The sequence below is a fragment of the Pleurodeles waltl genome, chromosome 3_1, assembly GCF_031143425.1.
Source record: "Pleurodeles waltl isolate 20211129_DDA chromosome 3_1, aPleWal1.hap1.20221129, whole genome shotgun sequence".
Lineage (NCBI taxonomy): Eukaryota > Metazoa > Chordata > Amphibia > Caudata > Salamandridae > Pleurodeles > Pleurodeles waltl.
This window is the reverse complement of record NC_090440.1, coordinates 547324097-547343026: the sequence shown is the minus strand read 5'-3', so window position 1 is coordinate 547343026 and position 18930 is coordinate 547324097. Positions and strand designations below refer to the sequence as shown.

Below are 18930 nucleotides of genomic sequence, written 5' to 3'. Positions count from 1 at the left end.
CATCGTGGTAACAAAAAAGAACAAAGAGATAGGTCTGTAGTTTGCAACTTCTTGTGTGTTTATATTAGTTTTTGTAAGCAGAATCCTTACTGCAGAAGGAAGAATTCAAAATATAAGCTCGAGTAGAAATTATAATTGTTGTCATCACTTTCAGATCTCTTACGGGCAAATATAATCTGGAAAAGCGGATTCACATAGCCTACAGCATTGACTTGGAGTAACGTATGGACTATGCAAAAAATTGGAAATTGTGACCCTCTTGGGTTTGGAGTCCACGAAGGTCCCCTGAGTGCGGATGTAATGTGTATATTCAGTCCTAAGCCAAACATGCTGCATTGACTAACTCAAGGTCTCTTTTAGTTTTTTTGGGTCTTACTGGGGAACACCTTCTATGAGCAGTTACTGTAGTCTATGTGTGATGTAACTATAGAAAGAATCAGGACAATATTTTAGGTGAGAAGTAGTAGAGGGTGGATACCTTATAGCAACTGCAAGTAGTGGAATACATATTTTTTCATAAACTTTTGAAGATTGGTCAGAGAGTAGTGCGATACATGTTTGTGAAATACTAGGATAATCAGTTGTCTGGGAATATTTTGGTTAGAGTTGGGTAGAGAGTAAAATAAAATAAAAAAATGTGTGAGGGTTTACAACCACAATATTGACTTTTAAATTTCAACATATTGTGACCAGAATATCTACAACCGGAATACTGTAGTGGAAGTATATACAGGTTTGCAATACTTACCTGCACTAATGTATGGGATATAACTTCAAGGTACAGAATTGGGGAGGAAGGAAAAGCAAATCTATAATTACCTGTAAGTGCTGACCTTAACAATACTCTTGTTCATATGTTGGCCATAATCTTTTTGCATGTCAACAATTTTGTACTTGATATTCTGACTTATACCACTGGTAAAAATAATGTGTGAGTGTGTGTGGGTGAGTGTGAGTATGAGTGTGTGTGAGAGAGAGAGAGAGAGAGGGTGTACATTTTACTCCTCTTTAGTTAATCCTAGTTAATCCTGGTTTGCGTATTTCAGTCTTTCCTAATGCCCATTCCCTTCCCTTAGGTCTCCCATTATGATTAGGCCTGGGTGGAGTTTGCGGAGTGCCGCTATGTGGAACTCAGCAAAGTGACCAAAAAACTCTGCGGTGCTATGTGGAGTTCTGCAAGTGGCAGAGTGCATTACGTCACGCCGTTCGCCCTGATTTTTAGGGCTGGGTGTTTGTCCTGCGCTTTAAAATCAGCGAGAATGGCACCACGCACAGAGGAAAAGGATGCTTCTTTTTTTCTGCTGCTGCAACTTCCTCAAGAGAACGGAAGTTTTCTCAATGCAAGAAGTAGCGACTGTCCGCATTGAGTAATTTCGTCGGGAGGTGGTCTTGAGTAAGATTTGCCTCGCTCACGGTCGCCAACTTAAGATTGGAGAGCGCAAACGAGGAAAAAAAACTCCACTACGCAGAGTTTTTTGTAACTCTGTGCTTTAAGCAAAGCACAGAGTGGGGAAAACTCTGTAAACTCCGCGAGCTGAGCGGAGTTTACCGCTCATCCCAAATTATGATATTTAGGAGAGATCTAATTCACATTTTGTGACAGGAACTTTAATTACTCACTTCTTATGATCTGTGTTAGGGATAGAAAGAATTCACAGCTATGCAAAATTAGCGCTGAATAAGGTAGATTAAACAAAATATAAATTGTATTGTGTTAGAAGCCATTTATTAAAACACAAAGTATACCTTTAAGAATTTGAAAGGCACAAAATAGCCTAGAATTGAATAAATTACAAATGAGTATAATAAACTGAATTACAGAAATCTTTTACATATAAAGTAGAAGAAATTTAAAATCAGAAACCCACCACATTTCAATTGAAGCCAGGATCAATGTGTTTACTTGGTCTGCGGTAGTCCTGTTTCTACCCTTCTCCTCCCTGTCTGATCGGATCAATTTATGTATAATTAGTAGAAGTTGTGCCACAAATTGTGACAAAAAAGGTCAATCCTGATTACTATAGGGAGTCGAGATGTAATTTCACTGTGTACTAGATTTTCTATAAAATAATTTAATAGAGCAACAATAGTTCAACAATATATCAAATGCCGTCACTGAATTAACAGATATGTTTCTGTTAATGCAACATGCCACTGTGTTCAGATACAAGTATTATTAAATATTGACAATGAATAAAATTATTCACTACAGAACAAGATTCAATTGGACTATGACGTTCCATAGGGGAGACACCCTCCTCATTAGCCCATTCCGTCACATTTTTAAGAAAAGTGACAGTTTTGGTTTATAAGTGTTATATATCGAGTTTCAGTTTCTGGCATTACTCACCACTGGAGCAGTCAGGTCCTCCCCAGCCAGGCTCACAGTGACACGTGTCAGGTGAAACGCATCTTCCATGCATGCATTCTTCTGTGCAGAGGGCTGTTCAGGGAAGCAGAACAATATTAAGAATTAGAGATATGCTTCAAGTGAGACCTGTGAGCACATACACCCCAGAAAACATCACAGCAGGCATCCTAAGTAAATATTATTTCAGAACTCACAAGCTGCTCTAACTCTAGTTGATAGTCATATCATACAGTGTGTTTTTAAAGAATTGTTGGACCTAGCCCTTTTTATAGAATCATCCCCAAACGTTTTGCCTTCCTCCTCCTTTTTTTCTGACCCCTTTTTGTTGATGTTAGGACTCTGAGCACTCTACCACTGCTGATCAGTGCTAACGTGCATGTGCTCTCCCTTATACCTGATTGGCACATTTAATTTACCTATAAGTCACTTGTACAGTGGTATCCCTTGCACAGGGCCTGTAAATTAAATGCTATTGATGGGCCTGCAGCGCAGCTTGTGGCACCCACAGAAGTAGCCTTTCAAACCTGTCTGAGGCCTGCAACCGCAGGGCTAGCGTGCACAGTTTACTGCCACAGGGACGGGCATCTAATTTACATGAAAGACCTAGAACTCTCCTTCTACTACATATAAGTCACACCTAAGGTAGGCCCTAGCTAGCCCTATGGGCATGGTGCTGAGTATGTACAAGGCAGAACATATGTCTTTCTGTACTACATGTCCTAGTAGTGACAAACAGCCCCTGTAGTTTCACACTACTGTGAGCAGTGATCCTCTCCTAGGACTGCATTGGAAATGCCCTAACATATGTCGAAGTGGTTCTGTCTGATCTATGAGGGGTGGTGTAGGATTGTTTGGTATGGTTGTAATGGTAGTGACAAATGCTGCTTACTGGTGTAGGTGGATTTTTTTTATTTACCATTATATAAATGGCTCTTTTTGAAAGTGGGCATTTCTCTGTGCTTATGACTCTGGTGTTTTGCAGCTTGACTCCAATCTGTGTCTGGGGCAGAGTGACAGCTGGGCTTTGTGCATACTTTTCAGACAGCCTGTACACAGGGAGGGTGGAGGTGTCACAAGAGTGCATCTGCATTTTGAAGGGCCTTCCTGGGCTGGGAGAGATAGAGGCGGGCACACCTGCATCTGTAAAGGCTATGCCCCGGCCTCATACAAAGGACTTGTTTGCTCCTTGTTTATGTCTGGAGCCAGGACTGGAAGAGAAAGGGGACATTCCTAGAACCGGTTAGTACTAGTTGAAATGCCTTCTCCCCCTTTTGTGGAAGCTGAGCAAAATGAGTATAAGTACAGGGGTCTGTCCCCCACATTGGCAGAACACATTTGGTATTGGGACTGATACTCTACCAGAGGAGCTACTGCACTGCACAAAGGACTCATCTGGCCTGCCCTTCTGTTTGTTGCCCTGCTGCCTGGTGTCTGCTGGGTGGACAAATGACTCAGCAGGATCATGTTTCTGCTTGTTGCCCTGCTGCCAGTGCTCCCTGACCTGGAGTTCCCTGGCACTGCTGGACTTCCAGGAGGAACCACCACTCCAGCTCCCCTTCCTTGTGTGTGCAGGCCTGCCTGCTACGGTTGTGTCCCTAAGTGCTCTTCTGGAATGGGCTGTAGACCCTCCATTCCAGACCAGCAGTACCCTTAACAGCGTATGAAGAGCACTCTGTGTTCTCCTATTTCAGCGCGAGGAGAACGCTTTTTGCCTGATATCTAGAGCACGTGATGCTTCATTTGTGGACTACGGCGGGTGCAGGGAGTGCCCCCGTGTCACTGTGATTGTGCCCCCCCTCCACGATGCCAGAAAAGTGGGAAGGAGCCAGCAGGCAGCCTCTCCTTGATTGCAAGTGGAGCGCTCCCCGGGTGGTGCCCCCAGGGCACAAGCAGGCACCTTCTTTGGTGCATTCACCGTCGCGGCCCAGGTGATTGACTGCCTGTCCGGGGTGGAGAGGGAAGAGCGCGGACTGAAGAAGGTGACTGTCAGAAAGACCCCCGGACTGCCTCACTGTGGAGCCTCCCTTAAAACTCCTGAGGGAAGCGCCCTCGCCATTCTTCCAGCCCAGGCCGTGTTCACACTGTCGCAGCCGTGGCTCCCTCAGAGCGGTGAGCTTACTACAGTGATTACCACCGGGGAGCTGGACAGCATTCTCCCCAGCAGAAGCGCCACCCCCCCTGGCCTGGGGGACCACTGGGCTGGTCCCCATCATTGTGACACAGTCAGCGCAGCCCCAGCCTGGGTCATGTATAGTGCGCTCGGGCTGACGGGATGGCGGACCGAAAGAGGCCTCCCCATGAGACTCCCGTGGACTGTGCCTTCTCTTCCTAAGTGTATCGTGGTGAAGCACTTTGGGGGGCATTTCTGGTAGTGGGGATTGTACTGAGGGATCCCGAGGTTTACAGGAGTTTGTCTGATGGGCTGCACTCTGATTTACCGTATTCTGCCTAACAAAAGTGCAAACCACTGATACCTTGTGCCTTAGGCGCAGCACACCTTCTTTCCAGTGTTGCCTTGGGACGCCCTGGAGAGCTTCTCCAGATTTCCCCAGCTTGGTAGGCATTTTTGGCTCGCTAGTCATAGCGGGACAGGACGGAACATCTACAGAGGTCCCCGATCCTGCCAGTATTATTGGGAACCGTACCCCCCTGATGTAATAGGAGCGTAGGAGCTCCTATACCTGACACAGTGGATGAGGTTTGGGTACCGTAGTTCTCCTAAAGGTAGCGCAGAGGTGCTGCAACCTTAGTGTGGAAGGGATTGTCGGTTATTGTTATAAACCCTACATTCCAACATGGTACTTCGGCCCTCTTTGTCTAGGCTGCATTTCTTTTCGTTATGACCTGACTTATGTGTATGTTCTGCTTTCCATGTTTTGGGGGACATCCATAATTTTAAGATCTCCCTGGTATACAGTGGGAGGGTAATGTTCTAGGGCACATGTAATAAGGAAATATTTTTTTGTCTTCATTCATGATGATGTCTTGGCATCCATTTTGATGTGTTTATTATGGCATGTGCCTTTTTGGCAATAATGAGGACCTGGCTACTGCTTATGTTGCAGAATCACAGAAACTATGTGTTTACCGGACTACTTCTCAGCCTTGCAGACTACTAGTAATCCTTGTGATGTTCTGACAGCTACTTGTGTAGCAGGGTATTAATGATACATGTTGTGTTTGGTCTAATGATGTTTTATGCAATACAGTTTATTTTTATATAACTTGTTGTAGGGTTTCCTTTGTGGTGTATTTATTGTGTCACATGTGTTGTGCAAACATTTTACACGTTGCCTCTGGGATAAGCCTGACTGCTTGTGCCAAGCTACCAACAGGGTGAGCAAGGGTTATCTTGGGTGTGTAACTCCCTAGTCCTGACTAGAGTGGTGGGTTCTGCCTGGCTGAGGTGCATACCCTAGCCAACCAGAAACCCCATTTCTAACAGGAATGATAAAGCTGCTTGCCAACAAATTTATATATAAGAGTTCTACTGTCCATGGGTGCACACAAAATGTTTGACAGAGTCACATGGCAAGTGGATATGCAAATTGAATATGCCTGTTCAGTTTATTTCATTCCATTATGTCTTTCTCACAAAATCCTATATTTCCTGTTCCTTCAGCTATTTAAGGGGATGAGTTTTGACTACTCTTGCGTCTCAACGATTCAACTAGTTATCGCAGTGTTTCCTCGTTTCTGGATTCCTGGCTTTCTTGTTTTGCCAGTTCTTCAGGCCTTATCCTGGTTCCTGAAATTCCTTGCGCATCCAGCTTTGTCTTCCAGGCTCTGTTTTCTGTTGGAAGCTCTCCACCTTGTGTGGTCCAGTCGTTGAGCCTTTCTTATGTGACTCCACCAGACAGTCGTACCATCTAGAGTTCCTGAGGTTTTTTGTCTCGTTGGCTTTTTCCTCCTTGGGGCTCCTTCCAGACGGCACATCCTGCTAGGTGCTTCCCTGTGTCAGTGGAACCGTGACTACTGGATACTTATCTCAGGCTAAGAACATTTGTTAAGACTGGTCCTTCCAGAACTATCAGTAAACTCCAAGGATCATCTAAACCTCACCACAGTGACACAACCAGGGAAAGTCAGTGGCCTACAATGTACACCATGCTGCAAGGGAGAATGTACCACAGGTAGGCCTTAATAGATGTAAATGGGAACCAGTATTGCTAAAGTACTTGGGAGTCAGTGTATTTAGCTCTGCATATTATCTCCTGGAAGGAAACTTTAGGCCAGCGATACAATCAATGTGGCGCTGGTTCAACTTCTGATGGACGTTACCATTATCTGTGATCAGGGGGATCGCACTAGTGAAGATGGTGGTAATACCGCATCTACTCTATCTGCTTGCCACCCTAATGATCAAAATTCCCAAGTAAGTATTTCAAGACAGACTCAACATTGCTGGACTTGGTGTGGGGTGAAACTGAAGCTGGAGAAAAGTGCTGCAGCGTACGGACGCCGAGGTGCGCTATGCTCTGGAAAGCACGCTGATGTGTGTGCTAACTCTTCCACATCAGGACCCATGAGAAGGAATTCAGAGCAGGCTAGATGAGGACTTGAAAACATTGGGGACGTACTTATGAATGAAGAATATGTAACCTTCGGAGAATTTCAAGATGTCTGTGATGTTCTCAAGGGGGGCCCTTTCTTCATGAATCTTTAATAGCGGGATTGTGTAAACTCTGGAGGGTGGGACACACCGATACTCAAACATCAGGGATTGAAGAGAAAATTCACACTTGATGGTACGGAGATCTATTACACTGTCATACTGTGCGTTTGATGAGCACATAAGGTGTCCTTTTGCCACTGTTTTTGGGGAGCAACGCTCCCTCCGCACACCACCATGTACTCACTCCACAGCCATGATCATATAACATTGCGGAGACATGAAACCAGATTATTCTATACTCCTGTTAATCTTCCAGGATACGGAATTCAACCTGACCACTAGTTACTTATGTTGTCAGGTTGATTGGTTTCACGCACCATTTCATTTTTAATAATGCTGCTGACAACATGACAAATATATATCCTGGGGATTTTATATACGATACAATATACAAGAAACAATGATATGATGTTACAAATTAAACCCTGCCTTTTGACAATGTGAAACGCCTGCTAGTGGGCCTCTTGGAAGCTGGTTTTACATACAATACAATATTTGCTTAAAAAAAGCATTAATGGGTGAGCATCCCCCGTGTGGCAAGAACTCCTTGCATTTCCCTCCTCTGATGCTAGGCTGACCAGACAGTGATTTTCGTATCCATAACTACTTCCGTTTCTGCGTGTTGACTCCCTTCTCCCTTCTTTAGTCCTTTGGAACCTTTCCTGCCTCAGTGGTCACCAAACTGTGGGGTGGTTGGGGGCAAGAAGAGTTTTGAAAGAGAGGACAAGGTTGCTTGCTACAAGAATAAGGGCTGTAGCTTTCTTGACCATTTCAAAAGTGTCTATGCAGACCAAGAGCATGTTGCCATGCGATTTGGGCTTGTGTTTTAAATAGAAAAACTGAACATCATTTCAATCTATGCCACGTAAAACATGTTTATGTGAGAAAGTAAAAGGTGACGATGCACCTTTCATTTTGTCAAGGACCTTGGACAATATATGCTCCCAGTCACTCAGAATTCCTTGGAGGGTTCTACTCCCTTGCTCACAATAAATATGTTTACACTTTCATATAGTGAAGTTACTGTGTTTTAGTACCTCTACCACCAGTTCTCACTTGGCATGATGGAGTTCCTTGAAAAACGTTACATCACATGCACATTTATTGTGAAAAGCTGAATACCTTCCCGAGTATTTCTCTACATTTCTTAGTGAAAATCTTCAAGCTGAGCGTAGAGTTCTTTGTATTGCCATTGCACATGTAAGCAGTCTTGTATTCATTGGTCTTTTTTGCGCATACTTTTATTTTAATTTACTGTACATAAATTGCTTTACATGAAAATATGTGGTGATTTCTGGATCACCGTGCACAATCATGACTAATGAGGCATGGAAGGAGATTCTTTGGGGAATACTAGAAGCATAACTAGAGCCATATTAAGCTACAGGATTTTTTAAAATTTAAAAATAGATGTGCAGAAGGAAAACTGTATATTGCAGAGAAGGTGCCATCTGTTTTGTGGTGGAAGACTAGGGGAACTATAGGCAGAATATGAGATCAAAAAAGTCCGGAGCAGGCTTTGTGTGCAGAGGAAGGTGAAGCAATGAGTCAGAGTATGCTTAAAGTGTTTCTAAAAGTGTTTCTGAGAAAATGGTTAACATCAAGGTTTTAACCACAAAATAGCCTAAATGCTATCTGAAGTGTCAAACATAGCAGGAATATTCCAACACTGGTAAGAGAATATGCGACACAGCAACTGAATAAGTTAATGGACACTAGGGTGATTGAACTCTCATGAGGACCTCTAGGACCTGGGTTGGTCATCCCTGTTTTGTTCATGTCTTAGTGTTAATATTGTATTCATTTCAGTAAGGCTGATCTTTACCTATTTTTCATCAGTAGGCTTTATTGCAGGAAACCAAGGAAGAAGCTGTTTGTTTAGTTAGCCTTTGTACAACATGTAATCAGTACTTTCTGTACAAGGCTAAAGAACTCTGCACATGATATGTTGTTTTGTGTTGCCCGTTCAGGAGACAGCTTCTGCCACCTAGACATAACATTGCATCAGAATTGTACTTCCAACACAGTATGGTTTATTATATAAACAAAACACTGACACAGAAGAGGTAGAGGGCAATCCGGCCATGACTATCCTGTGACGCATGCTGTGTGACATGCAGCTAGGCTGGTGATGGGATTGCCATCTACATCAGGGACTCACTCCAGATATTATTCGGGAGGAGGGTTGGATCTAATCCCTTAGATCAGGCCGGCAGAAGGGTATTTCCACTATGCTCTCAGTGTAGAGACACAGTGTGAGGTAGGAACCTCTAAAACATCTGGAACCACATACATCGTGGTTGGATTGTTTATCTTTTCTATCATGTCTGTAATGCTGCTTATCTTGCTTTGTTTAATTTGCCTAATTATTACTGCCCATTCTCTATATGCTAGATTGCGATTGTTTAAAAAAATATATTGAAAACCCATTGAGCATCTATTGGCATGCATAAGTAACAGTACAAAAGGGGTAAGATCTATTTTCACAGTTTCCTCGGGTGGTCAGAGTGTCATGTTCAAGTTGCCATAATCATCCTTCACCCTAGTGGGTTTGGGGCTCAGGGAAGGCACTGTGAGCTAGCAAGGAGTCAGGCCAACAGTCACTAATGGTGAGGATAGGACTCGGGCTCCCACACTCTGCCGTTCTGCCAACCTAAACACGCAGTCTTATTACCAAAGAAGGAACCTCACAACAGAACCAGCAGAATCATCTGAATGGGTGCCTCCACTGCTTATGGCCAGACATGTCAACAGAAATGTAAGACTACACGTTGCTCTCAGGGATAGCAACAAGAACATTGTAGTATACACATTTCCACTGCTAAGGATCAATGAGATGATGTACAAAAAGGTGAGTCGATTGGTTATCTACTATAGAGCCCTCTAGGGCATAACATCAGGTGCCTTACATCCAAAAAAGTAAGAAATTGACAGCATTCATAAATCCAGTTGGATGCTTCCAGTTCTTAAGAAAGCCATTTGGGCTAGCTTCAGCTGCAACTGTTTGTCAAACGATGAGGCACAAAATATTTAAGTGGTCACACGGTGTCATTCTGAGCCCAGGAGGGTTATCATGGTGAGAATGAAGACCAAACAATACACTGTCTTGGTACAGGACCTCAAAATACTGGAAGGCAAAGGCTTGACCACTGATACAGCAAGTGTAAATTTGCATACTTAACATGACATATTTAGGAAATGAACTACGCTGTGCCAGCAGCATCCTGAAAAGGAGATATTAGTAGGCCTGAGTGAAATTTTAACTACACCGGAGTAACTGGAGTAATATCAGTAATGCTGTGTTACTCTTCTGATGCAAAATTACTGAAAGTACGCCTGTCCATGTAATGCTGAGTAATCTAGGGAAAATAAGACTACTTCAAGAGCAAAGGAACAGAGTTGTGCAGCTGCTGGCTGCTGCTGTTCATGTTATATTGTATTTAGCACTGTCTTCTTACAGTTGGGTCAATTTAAGATGTGAGGGAGTATTTTGCAATAATAAAATAGCACTTGACGCTGGCTTGTGCTCCTCGCATAATCTTGCATAATTCTACTGCGATTTTAAGTAATTAGGCTACAGCACACTGTCATTCAGGGATGCACCCTCTCCTAAGAACAAATTTGGTGTGAGAACTTTTTTTTCGTTTTAGTCACGTTTTACTCAAAGTTAAAGCAATTTTGCTAAAAAATAAAAGGCACACACCTTGAGACAATTAATGAATAACCAAGTTACATTTATTTGGTCACCAGAGTGTTTGAGATATTTTTTGTAATGTAAAAAAATATATTTTACTTCTCCATCCTTACATGAGTTTGACCCTAATAGCAAAAGTACCACTGATGCTAGTAGCAGAAAGCTGGGGGTGGTGCGTAGTCAAACCAAAGAAAGTACTCTAATTGCACGTGGAAAAAGAAACCCTTGTGTGTATTGGGTTAGAGTACTTTCAGCAATTCATGTGGAGCACATCTGTTACTTTCCGCAGAGATCATAAAGACCTTAAGAAAGTTTTAACTAAAAGTGAGATGTACAATACATTCAACCAAAGAGGTCGATGGGTAATAAGGCTACAGGATTACAATCATGCAGTACACCATTTTCTTGGGGGTAAAGAATACAATTGGTGATTTTTAAAGTAGATTATCAACTCATTCCCCAGATGAATTCAAGGGAAGGATTCTGTTTGGATATGGAGATAGGGCGTACAGTGGTTAACCTTTGATAATTCACAGGTTACCATTAGACACCCAAAGGTCTCTTGAGTTGCTCAGCTATACCATGATATGCCATGCCACAAGGTAGGTTACGTCTAGACATCATGCAACCAGTATAAGAATATATTGGAGATTTAAGGTATATAGTTGTGTTGATTGATAACTTCTCTAAATGACCTAGCGGTCATAATGAAAGCTAAAGCAAAAGTTGTTGTGAGGTTTTTAGAATGGGGCTCATGAGGGAAGGTTTACTCAAGGGGAACATCCTCAACAATGGTCTGCAGTTCAAATTAGAACATATGGATGATTGCTTATGCAGAAACTGAATTGGTCATAAAACTACTTCTGTATATCATTTAGTGGGAATGGTAGTGTGGAAAGATTTAACCATGTGAGAAAAGGCATCATACAATTAGCTAAAAACAACTGGATAAAGTGTGAACTTGAAATTATTTAAATGGTTGGATAGACATAATTATGCCCAGGAAGGTAACTGGTGTGTCTTTTTGGCGATCATGAAAGATAACTTAATATGGATCACCAAATCAAGGATGGTGTACTGGTCTCCTACTGAAGTTAGGAAAATTATTAGGTAAGCACGGTTAGTGTGTAGGACTATTGATAGCAAACTTAGAGTGAGAACTATAGACCTTAGCGGAGGCAACGGGTGAGAGTCAAAAGAGAGTTGAGAACTGAGAATGGTAAGGGTAATGTGTAATTCATTCTTATTAAGTGATGAAAGAGTTTGACATCTGAGTCATTTGTCATTATGGAGAATCTGAAGGCTCTGAGTGTGGAGGAGAGTGTGAGGGATAAGACAGATATGTGGTGGTTGGATTGTGAGTGTAAAGAGGAGAGTGGTGCACACTCTGGTAGTGAGTGTGAAGATTTGATTGGTGCACATGGTGGAGGTGAGCCTCCTGTGGCAGCGAGTGAGGAATGCCATCCAAGAGTGGCCATTGATAGGAGCAATGCAAATGTTTCCTTTTTTGTTAAATATTATGGGGGTGTATGTATAGTTGGTTCTTAGCATGAGGTAAGTAAGTATTCTTGTATTCTGATTCCTGCCACAGGAATTGATCTGCTTGAAATTGGGGGAGAGTTGACAGAAGGTCAGATGGTGGAACAAGTTTAAAAAGCAGCATGATTGAACACATAGTAGGTAGCGCTACCAGAGCCTCTCTGGGCTCCAATAATATCCAATGATGAATCAATCCTCTCTCATCTCATTGCTGTTAGATCCCTGCTGGTTAGACCACAGTTTTCAAACGGATGTGTTTATTTATTTATGTTTTTAAAATTATATTTTCTTCCTCAAGAGTGTAACAGTTTTGAAAAAACGAGCTGAGTATCTATGCATCGCTTTAATTTGGCATTTGAGAGAATGCCGTTTCTATGATTTTTTTGCTACTAGTATTGCCGGGGGATATTTTAATATGCACTGTATTGATAATCATAGCACTTGTTCTAGACACTTACTTCCAGGAGCACCAGGTCCATTTATCTAATTTATCCATTTAAGAACTTGACAACGTCTAAAAAACTATTTGTGCCTCCACAGAATCTAGCAGAGCGCCTAGAGGAAAAACACAGTCTATGGAGCGGAAGCCAGCGGCGCTCTTCCATATCGCAGAAAAGGCTTGGCCACCACAAGCTAGCTGGGGATAAGAATGAGATCCTGCAAAGGTGCTTCCAAAGGGAGCACGCATTCCACTTTCAAGGGTCTTTGGTGACTGACTTTGCCCCAGAGGCTTTTAAAGGCACCCACCTGTGATAATGCTCAAATACAGAACTGCATATGTGCGTCACTGAATTAAAACTGCTCCAGTAGTAGAAAGGTGTGGTCTGCAGGGAAGTGGTTGACTGCAAGCTAACAACGTCCTCTGAAAGGCTGGTGAGCTGCAATCAGTGCTCAATTTCAGCCGGGAGCCACCAGCACTCATTTCTGGGAGCCATCACTTTTTTGTTAAACAGATTATTTTGTTTTTTGCACAATAATAGATTGTGATCAAGGAATGATTAGTGAAGCTAATCTATATGTTTCCAGCAAACATCGCTATAGCATCTGCATTAACAAACAATTCTTCCCCCCACATCATTCACCCACCCTCCCCGCTCCTGCAGTAGCATCCATGTGTCCATACACTATTTAGTCCCAATTGGAAACGACCCTTCTCATTAAGTGGTGGGTGGTTTATAAACATATTTCGGAATCTCGCAGCAGCTCTGTACCTTACTAGCAGTAGTGCTCGAGCAACTCAGCATCTCATTCATTATAGACATAGGCTCTCTCCTGAGAATTATCTGGGGACATTGCCATTGACGAGGGATCCTGGTCTTTCATGCTGTCTACCAATACCTCCCAGGCCCTAGCCAAGACCTAAGAACTTCATCCCTGCCTAGCTTCTCGGAGCAGCACTGCGCTGTCATATCCAGTCCACCTCTCAAGCTCTCTACGGACCCAGGGGCTTTCCAATTTCTAGTGATTTCCCTTTTTCGCTAGGATAAAAGCCAAGTCCTGGAACCTACTTGCAGCTTTGTTCCTTGCAATATGCAGAAACCAGCTTAAGAGGCGGTGCCCCAGTGTGCCGACCTCCTTTGTTGTGATATCTGCTACAATATTTGCCATCCTCCCCCAATATTCTGTAAGCAACAGGCAACTCCACATCATATGAAGGAACTCTGCCCCTTCTTCCCTAGACTTTGGGCATGCTGCCCCCACTATCTGGAAGTGTCTGTTGAGATTCCGGAGTGTGAGGTGTTCCATATGTAATACATTGAAGTTAAATAACTTGAAACAAGCATTTCGGGAAACTTTGGGGGCTCTTTCCAATATAATTGTCGAATGGCCATCAGGAATGGGGATTCCTAAATGTTCCTCCCTTATGATACGCAGGGTGTTAAGAGGCTTATGTATGTCTCCCCGTATTGCCTTGTAGAAGCAGGTGACTGCCCTATACGAGCACAAGGCCATAGCTATGTACTAACAGCTCATATGGTTAGGGTGTTCAGTGAAGCCCGTCCACAGTGTCTACATACCAGGGTCGTTACTGCTCCATGTAGTTAAAAGTGACCCTGAGGTAAGTCCAAAGACAGTCTGAATTCCTCAAATGGGAAAAGCAAACTCTTGGCGAAGGTCCCCCACCCTGGTAACTCCAGCTTCTGTCCACTCTAAGACACCTCTCCAATCCCACTACCCCATGTGGCAACCCCTCCTGCATAATTAAAGGCATGTCAGGGGAGTATGGACTTCTTATAGAGGTCTCTGTAAACATCTACTCCAGCTGCTCTGTAATACTTGAAATTCAGTGGTATTAGTCCCATGGGGGTGACTCAGTCTCAGCAGTACTCTGCTCAGTTGGTGGAGATTAGGTGCATTGTTCGCCATCTTGCATCCCATCATTAGCCTGCCATCCACTGCATCAGGCATTGCGTCTGTGCAGCGAGGTAATAGAATTCAACATCGGGGACATCTAGATCCCACCTCTGCTATTGGTCTCTGTAACGTGGTTAAGGCTACCCCATCTGTGGACTGCCCCCCTCCCCAAAAAAAAGCAATAAGAAGGGAATCAAGTTCTTTAAATAATGCTCGAGGAATCCACACCAGCAGTGTCACAAAAAAATAGAACAATCTGGGGAGTGCTACCATTTTAATCAATGCCACCCATCCTGCCACTGAGAGAGGAAGTGTCTTCCAAAAGTCCACACTCGCCTAAGTGCTCTGATCGCCTTCCCCATATTCCCATCCAGCAAGTCTGCTGTTTACCCCCAGATATGGTAGTCATCTAGGTTCTCATTGTAGTACGTCTAGTCCTGCTGGAGGATCTCAATTAGTACTCATTGAGAACAATCACAACTTCTGTCAATTGACCTTGCATCCAGAGAAGGAACCAAGGGCCACATGTACAAAAAGATTTTACCCATTCTGTGTCTATGGGAAACTGTGTTCCTACATATGGCCCCACATTTCTCCAGTCATCTTGTGCCCTTCAGATCTGTTGTCATATTCTTTAGGACTATTAAGAGGTCATCCGCGCACAGGGCGATGTGATGGATTTGTCCCAAGACCTCTATCCGCTGGCAGCTATCTCCCACCCTGGCCAAGCTGGCCAGAGGCTCCAGTGCTAGGGCAAAGAGCAATGGGGGGAGGGGGATGCCTTGTCAGGTCGCCCGGCCCATCATGTAACTGTCTGAAATATATCAGCCAGTGCAGACTCTAGCTGTGGGGTCTCTGTACAGCAATCGAGTCCAGGCTATGAAACCCTGTTCCAGATGGAAGCACTCCATTACCAAAGAGAAAACCCCACTTTAGGCTGTCAAAGGCTTTCTCAATAAATACTATGAAGATCATAGCCTCAGCGCGATCATAAGTATGGGCCTCCAGGAGCATTAGGAACCTCAGATTAATGAGCGCAGTGTTACATTCAGGAGTGAACCTCGCCTGATCAAAGTGAATCAGTCTTGTCATGTGTGGGAGGAGTCTAGTCGCTAGAATGCATCTAAGAAATTTATAATTGATACTGAGCACAGATAATGGGCGATAAGGTTTCCTGTCATGTGCCGGCCAGCCCGTTTTCGACAGCAGCACTACCGCTCCTCTCTAGTGGAGTTTGGTAGGAGGCCGGTATCCTTAGCCACTTTGTATAGCTCTGCCAATCTAGGGGCCAACTCATCCACATATGCAGCATAGAGCTCAACTGGAAATCCATCGGTTCCCGGTGTTTTACCTCTTCCTAAGGCCTTGGAAGCCACTCAGACCTCTTGAAGTGTGATATCCCCTCCCAACTCTTCTGCCTCCTCAGGGGTAAGAAATGAAAAAAAAGGCAAGGGTGCTAGAAAGTCTCTGATATTGTGCTCTGTGTGTTCAGAGGCGCTCGTGTATAGGGTTGGGTAGTAAGCGCAGAATTGCTGGTTTATTTCAACCTACGTATACAACTGCGCGCCTCGGTCCATTTCTATTTCCACTATGACCGATGCCCTTGTTGCAGGGTTAGTGAGCCAGGCTAGTAAAGAGCCAGTGCGGTCACAATCTGCCTGACCCTAAGCATGTATGCCTTGTAGTCGAAGCAACGCAATTTCTCCACATGCTTTGCCACTTCCTCCTTGGCATCAAATAGGGATATTTGTAGTTCTGGATGGCACGGTCTTCACCTCTCTAGTGCTCTCAGCTCATCCTCTGCCATCATAATATCAGTCAATAGAATCAATCACAGTACCACCAACTCAGATAAGCATCTCCCCCTGAAAGGCACTTTAAACACATCCCATTCCACCATAGGGGAGGAATCAGTGTCAGTACTTTCCTCAAAGTACTGCCGAAAGTATGCCCCAATAGTATTGCAAAAGAGCGGGTCCTCTAAAGACTCAGAGTTTTGTCACCATATTGGCCTAAGTCATTCCCACCATAGGTGTAGTAAGACCAGATTATGGTCTGATATGGTTCAAGTTAGTTACTCAACATGATGCACCAGGCCATGTATATCTGGTGTGCAAAGAAAGGTGTCCAATCTCATGTGAAGCTCAGGGAGACCAGAGAAAAATGAGTAGTCTTTAATTAAAGGGTGTGTCAGATGCCCCATGTCAATCAGTCGCCATTGTTCCTGCCAGTCCAAAAACAACTGGACCAATCTAGTAGTCAGAGAGACCCTCAATGTGGGGTGGAGTTCTGGAGCTGGTAAGCAATTGTAGTCCCCTTCCATAATGACTGTTTGTACCAGGTAAGGGACTAAGGACCATGACAACTCTGCAAAGAAAGTTCCCTGGACTACGTTCAGGGTACATATGTTGATGAGTGCAATAACACCTCTCTCTAGGCAGCCCGTCACAACTACAAATCCACGTGCAGGGTCAATAAGATTTCCCATGTGTTGAAAGGGAACCCCTGCTTGTATCCATATTAATGTCCTCCTTGCATAGGCTGTGTAGGTAGTGTACTAGGCCTGCCCTCACCATCTCCTCTTAAATGTTTCTCCTTCTTTGGCCATCAGGTGTGTTTCTTGGAAGAGTGCTATTTGAATCCTCAGTCTATTAAGGTGTGAGTACACCTTGTACTTTTTAGTCACTATGTGCATCTCTCTGATATACCAGTAGAGGATTCAGTAAGTCATGGGGGCTGCCTTTTCTTTGGTCTGCAAGCATTCAGTATTGACCACTTCAGGGTTTAACCCCACAAAAGTCCCCATATTTCCAGGGACAGGACACAGCATAATTCACCCACAGAATGCGACTTTCAAATATTCCCACAACAAACAGCAGGCAACCCAAATCTCATTTCCTAGGACAAGTAGGTCAATCTATTCCCATACCATCGCCACACAGAGCCTAGCAGGAAATATCATGGCACAGGACAGACAAGTGACAGCGGTGCTTTTTTGCCTCTAAGAATGTAGAGCACTCCCATGCACATCCCTGGTAAAATCTGGGAAGATCATCACTTTGTTGTTTTCCACTCTAAATTCTCCTTGTTGCCGGACTTGTTCCAGGATGTATTTTGTAGTACAGCAATCTGGCGACAACTGTTCATGGAGGCACCCCCAGCTTCTGTGGTTTTGCCAGCACTCTGTGCTCACTCTCCATGGCATAAAATGGCAAGAGTCCCCCCAGCACCTCCTCCTCTTTCCACGAGCATTCAAGGTAGTCCCGCAACCTATTTTCTTCAACAAGCTCTAGTAGGCCAATGACTTCGATATTGTTTGAACTTGATCTGTTTTCTGCATCTTCTGCTCTGATTTCTAGCGTGCAAACCTTTCTCTCCAATTCAGCCAGTCTCTCTTTTATGGAAGCTAGATCGGTGGGGATCTCCGCTGTTCTCTTTCCGTTGTGGTGACTCACTCTCCCAGGTGACAATGGTTGTCTTACATTATTCCTTTATCTGCCACTAAGGTGCCTTTAGGTACTCTCTGTAAATGATTATGACTTGCAAAATGTCCTAGAGAGTAGGGTCCATCTGAAGGTCTGATTGTGGATCAGTGGTGCTCTCACCCTGTGCACAGTCCCCAATCTCTCCCACAGGCATGTTCCCTGTGGCACCTTCCCCGTGGTTACGTTATTGTGACACAGGTCGGCAAGTGTGGCTGATCGGAACAAGAGCAGGAAAGTTGTGCCGATCCAGATGGTCAGCTAGCTAAAGCCCTCATAGAGAAGCCTCTGTTGCAGCAGGTAGCTTCAGCGGTAGGAGACTTGCAGCGCCTTGTATGATAGGCAGAGGGTCCCAGTCGAATCCCACTGCCGCAAGGATGGGGCCGGTGGGGTGCAGCTACAAGCAGGAAGCCCTTGAATGTTTGTGGAGATTTCTCAATGGGGCAAAAAAGCACTGTGTGGGACTAGCCTTCAGATGGAGCACTCTTCGTAGCATCTGAGCTCGGGCTAAGGTCCTTAGCTGCGATGTGAAGCACCCCTGCTCAAGAAGTTGACAAAGTGCAGCGTGCCATGCATCCAAAGTGTGTGCTTCCCCGATTACTCTATACTCTATGGCGATTCAGTCATTGGTGGGGGGGTAATTTCCCTGCAAGTTAGCACACATATCTCCCTGCGGGCATGTTCTCCAAGCATGGGAGGCAATCACAACCTTGGAGCAAGGGGAGGGGAGCGGGAGGTCGAAGGGCCTTCACTTATCCGGCCCCAAGCTGCAAAATGAGGCCACAAGAGAACGTCAGCACCCAGGAGCTGTAGC

At 44.3% G+C, this 18930-nt stretch overlaps 1 protein-coding gene across 2 annotated transcripts in view; it reads right to left on the bottom strand.

The window, feature by feature from the left end:
- MEGF11 (multiple EGF like domains 11) overlaps positions 1-18930 on the bottom strand; it is a 1692327-nt gene that overhangs the window by 1085370 nt on the left and 588027 nt on the right. For both annotated transcript variants that reach the window (XM_069222897.1, XM_069222898.1), the window contains exon 5: positions 2351-2443. In XM_069222897.1, coding sequence (XP_069078998.1) covers positions 2351-2443 — 93 coding nt within the window. The remainder of the gene's footprint in view (positions 1-2350; positions 2444-18930) is intronic.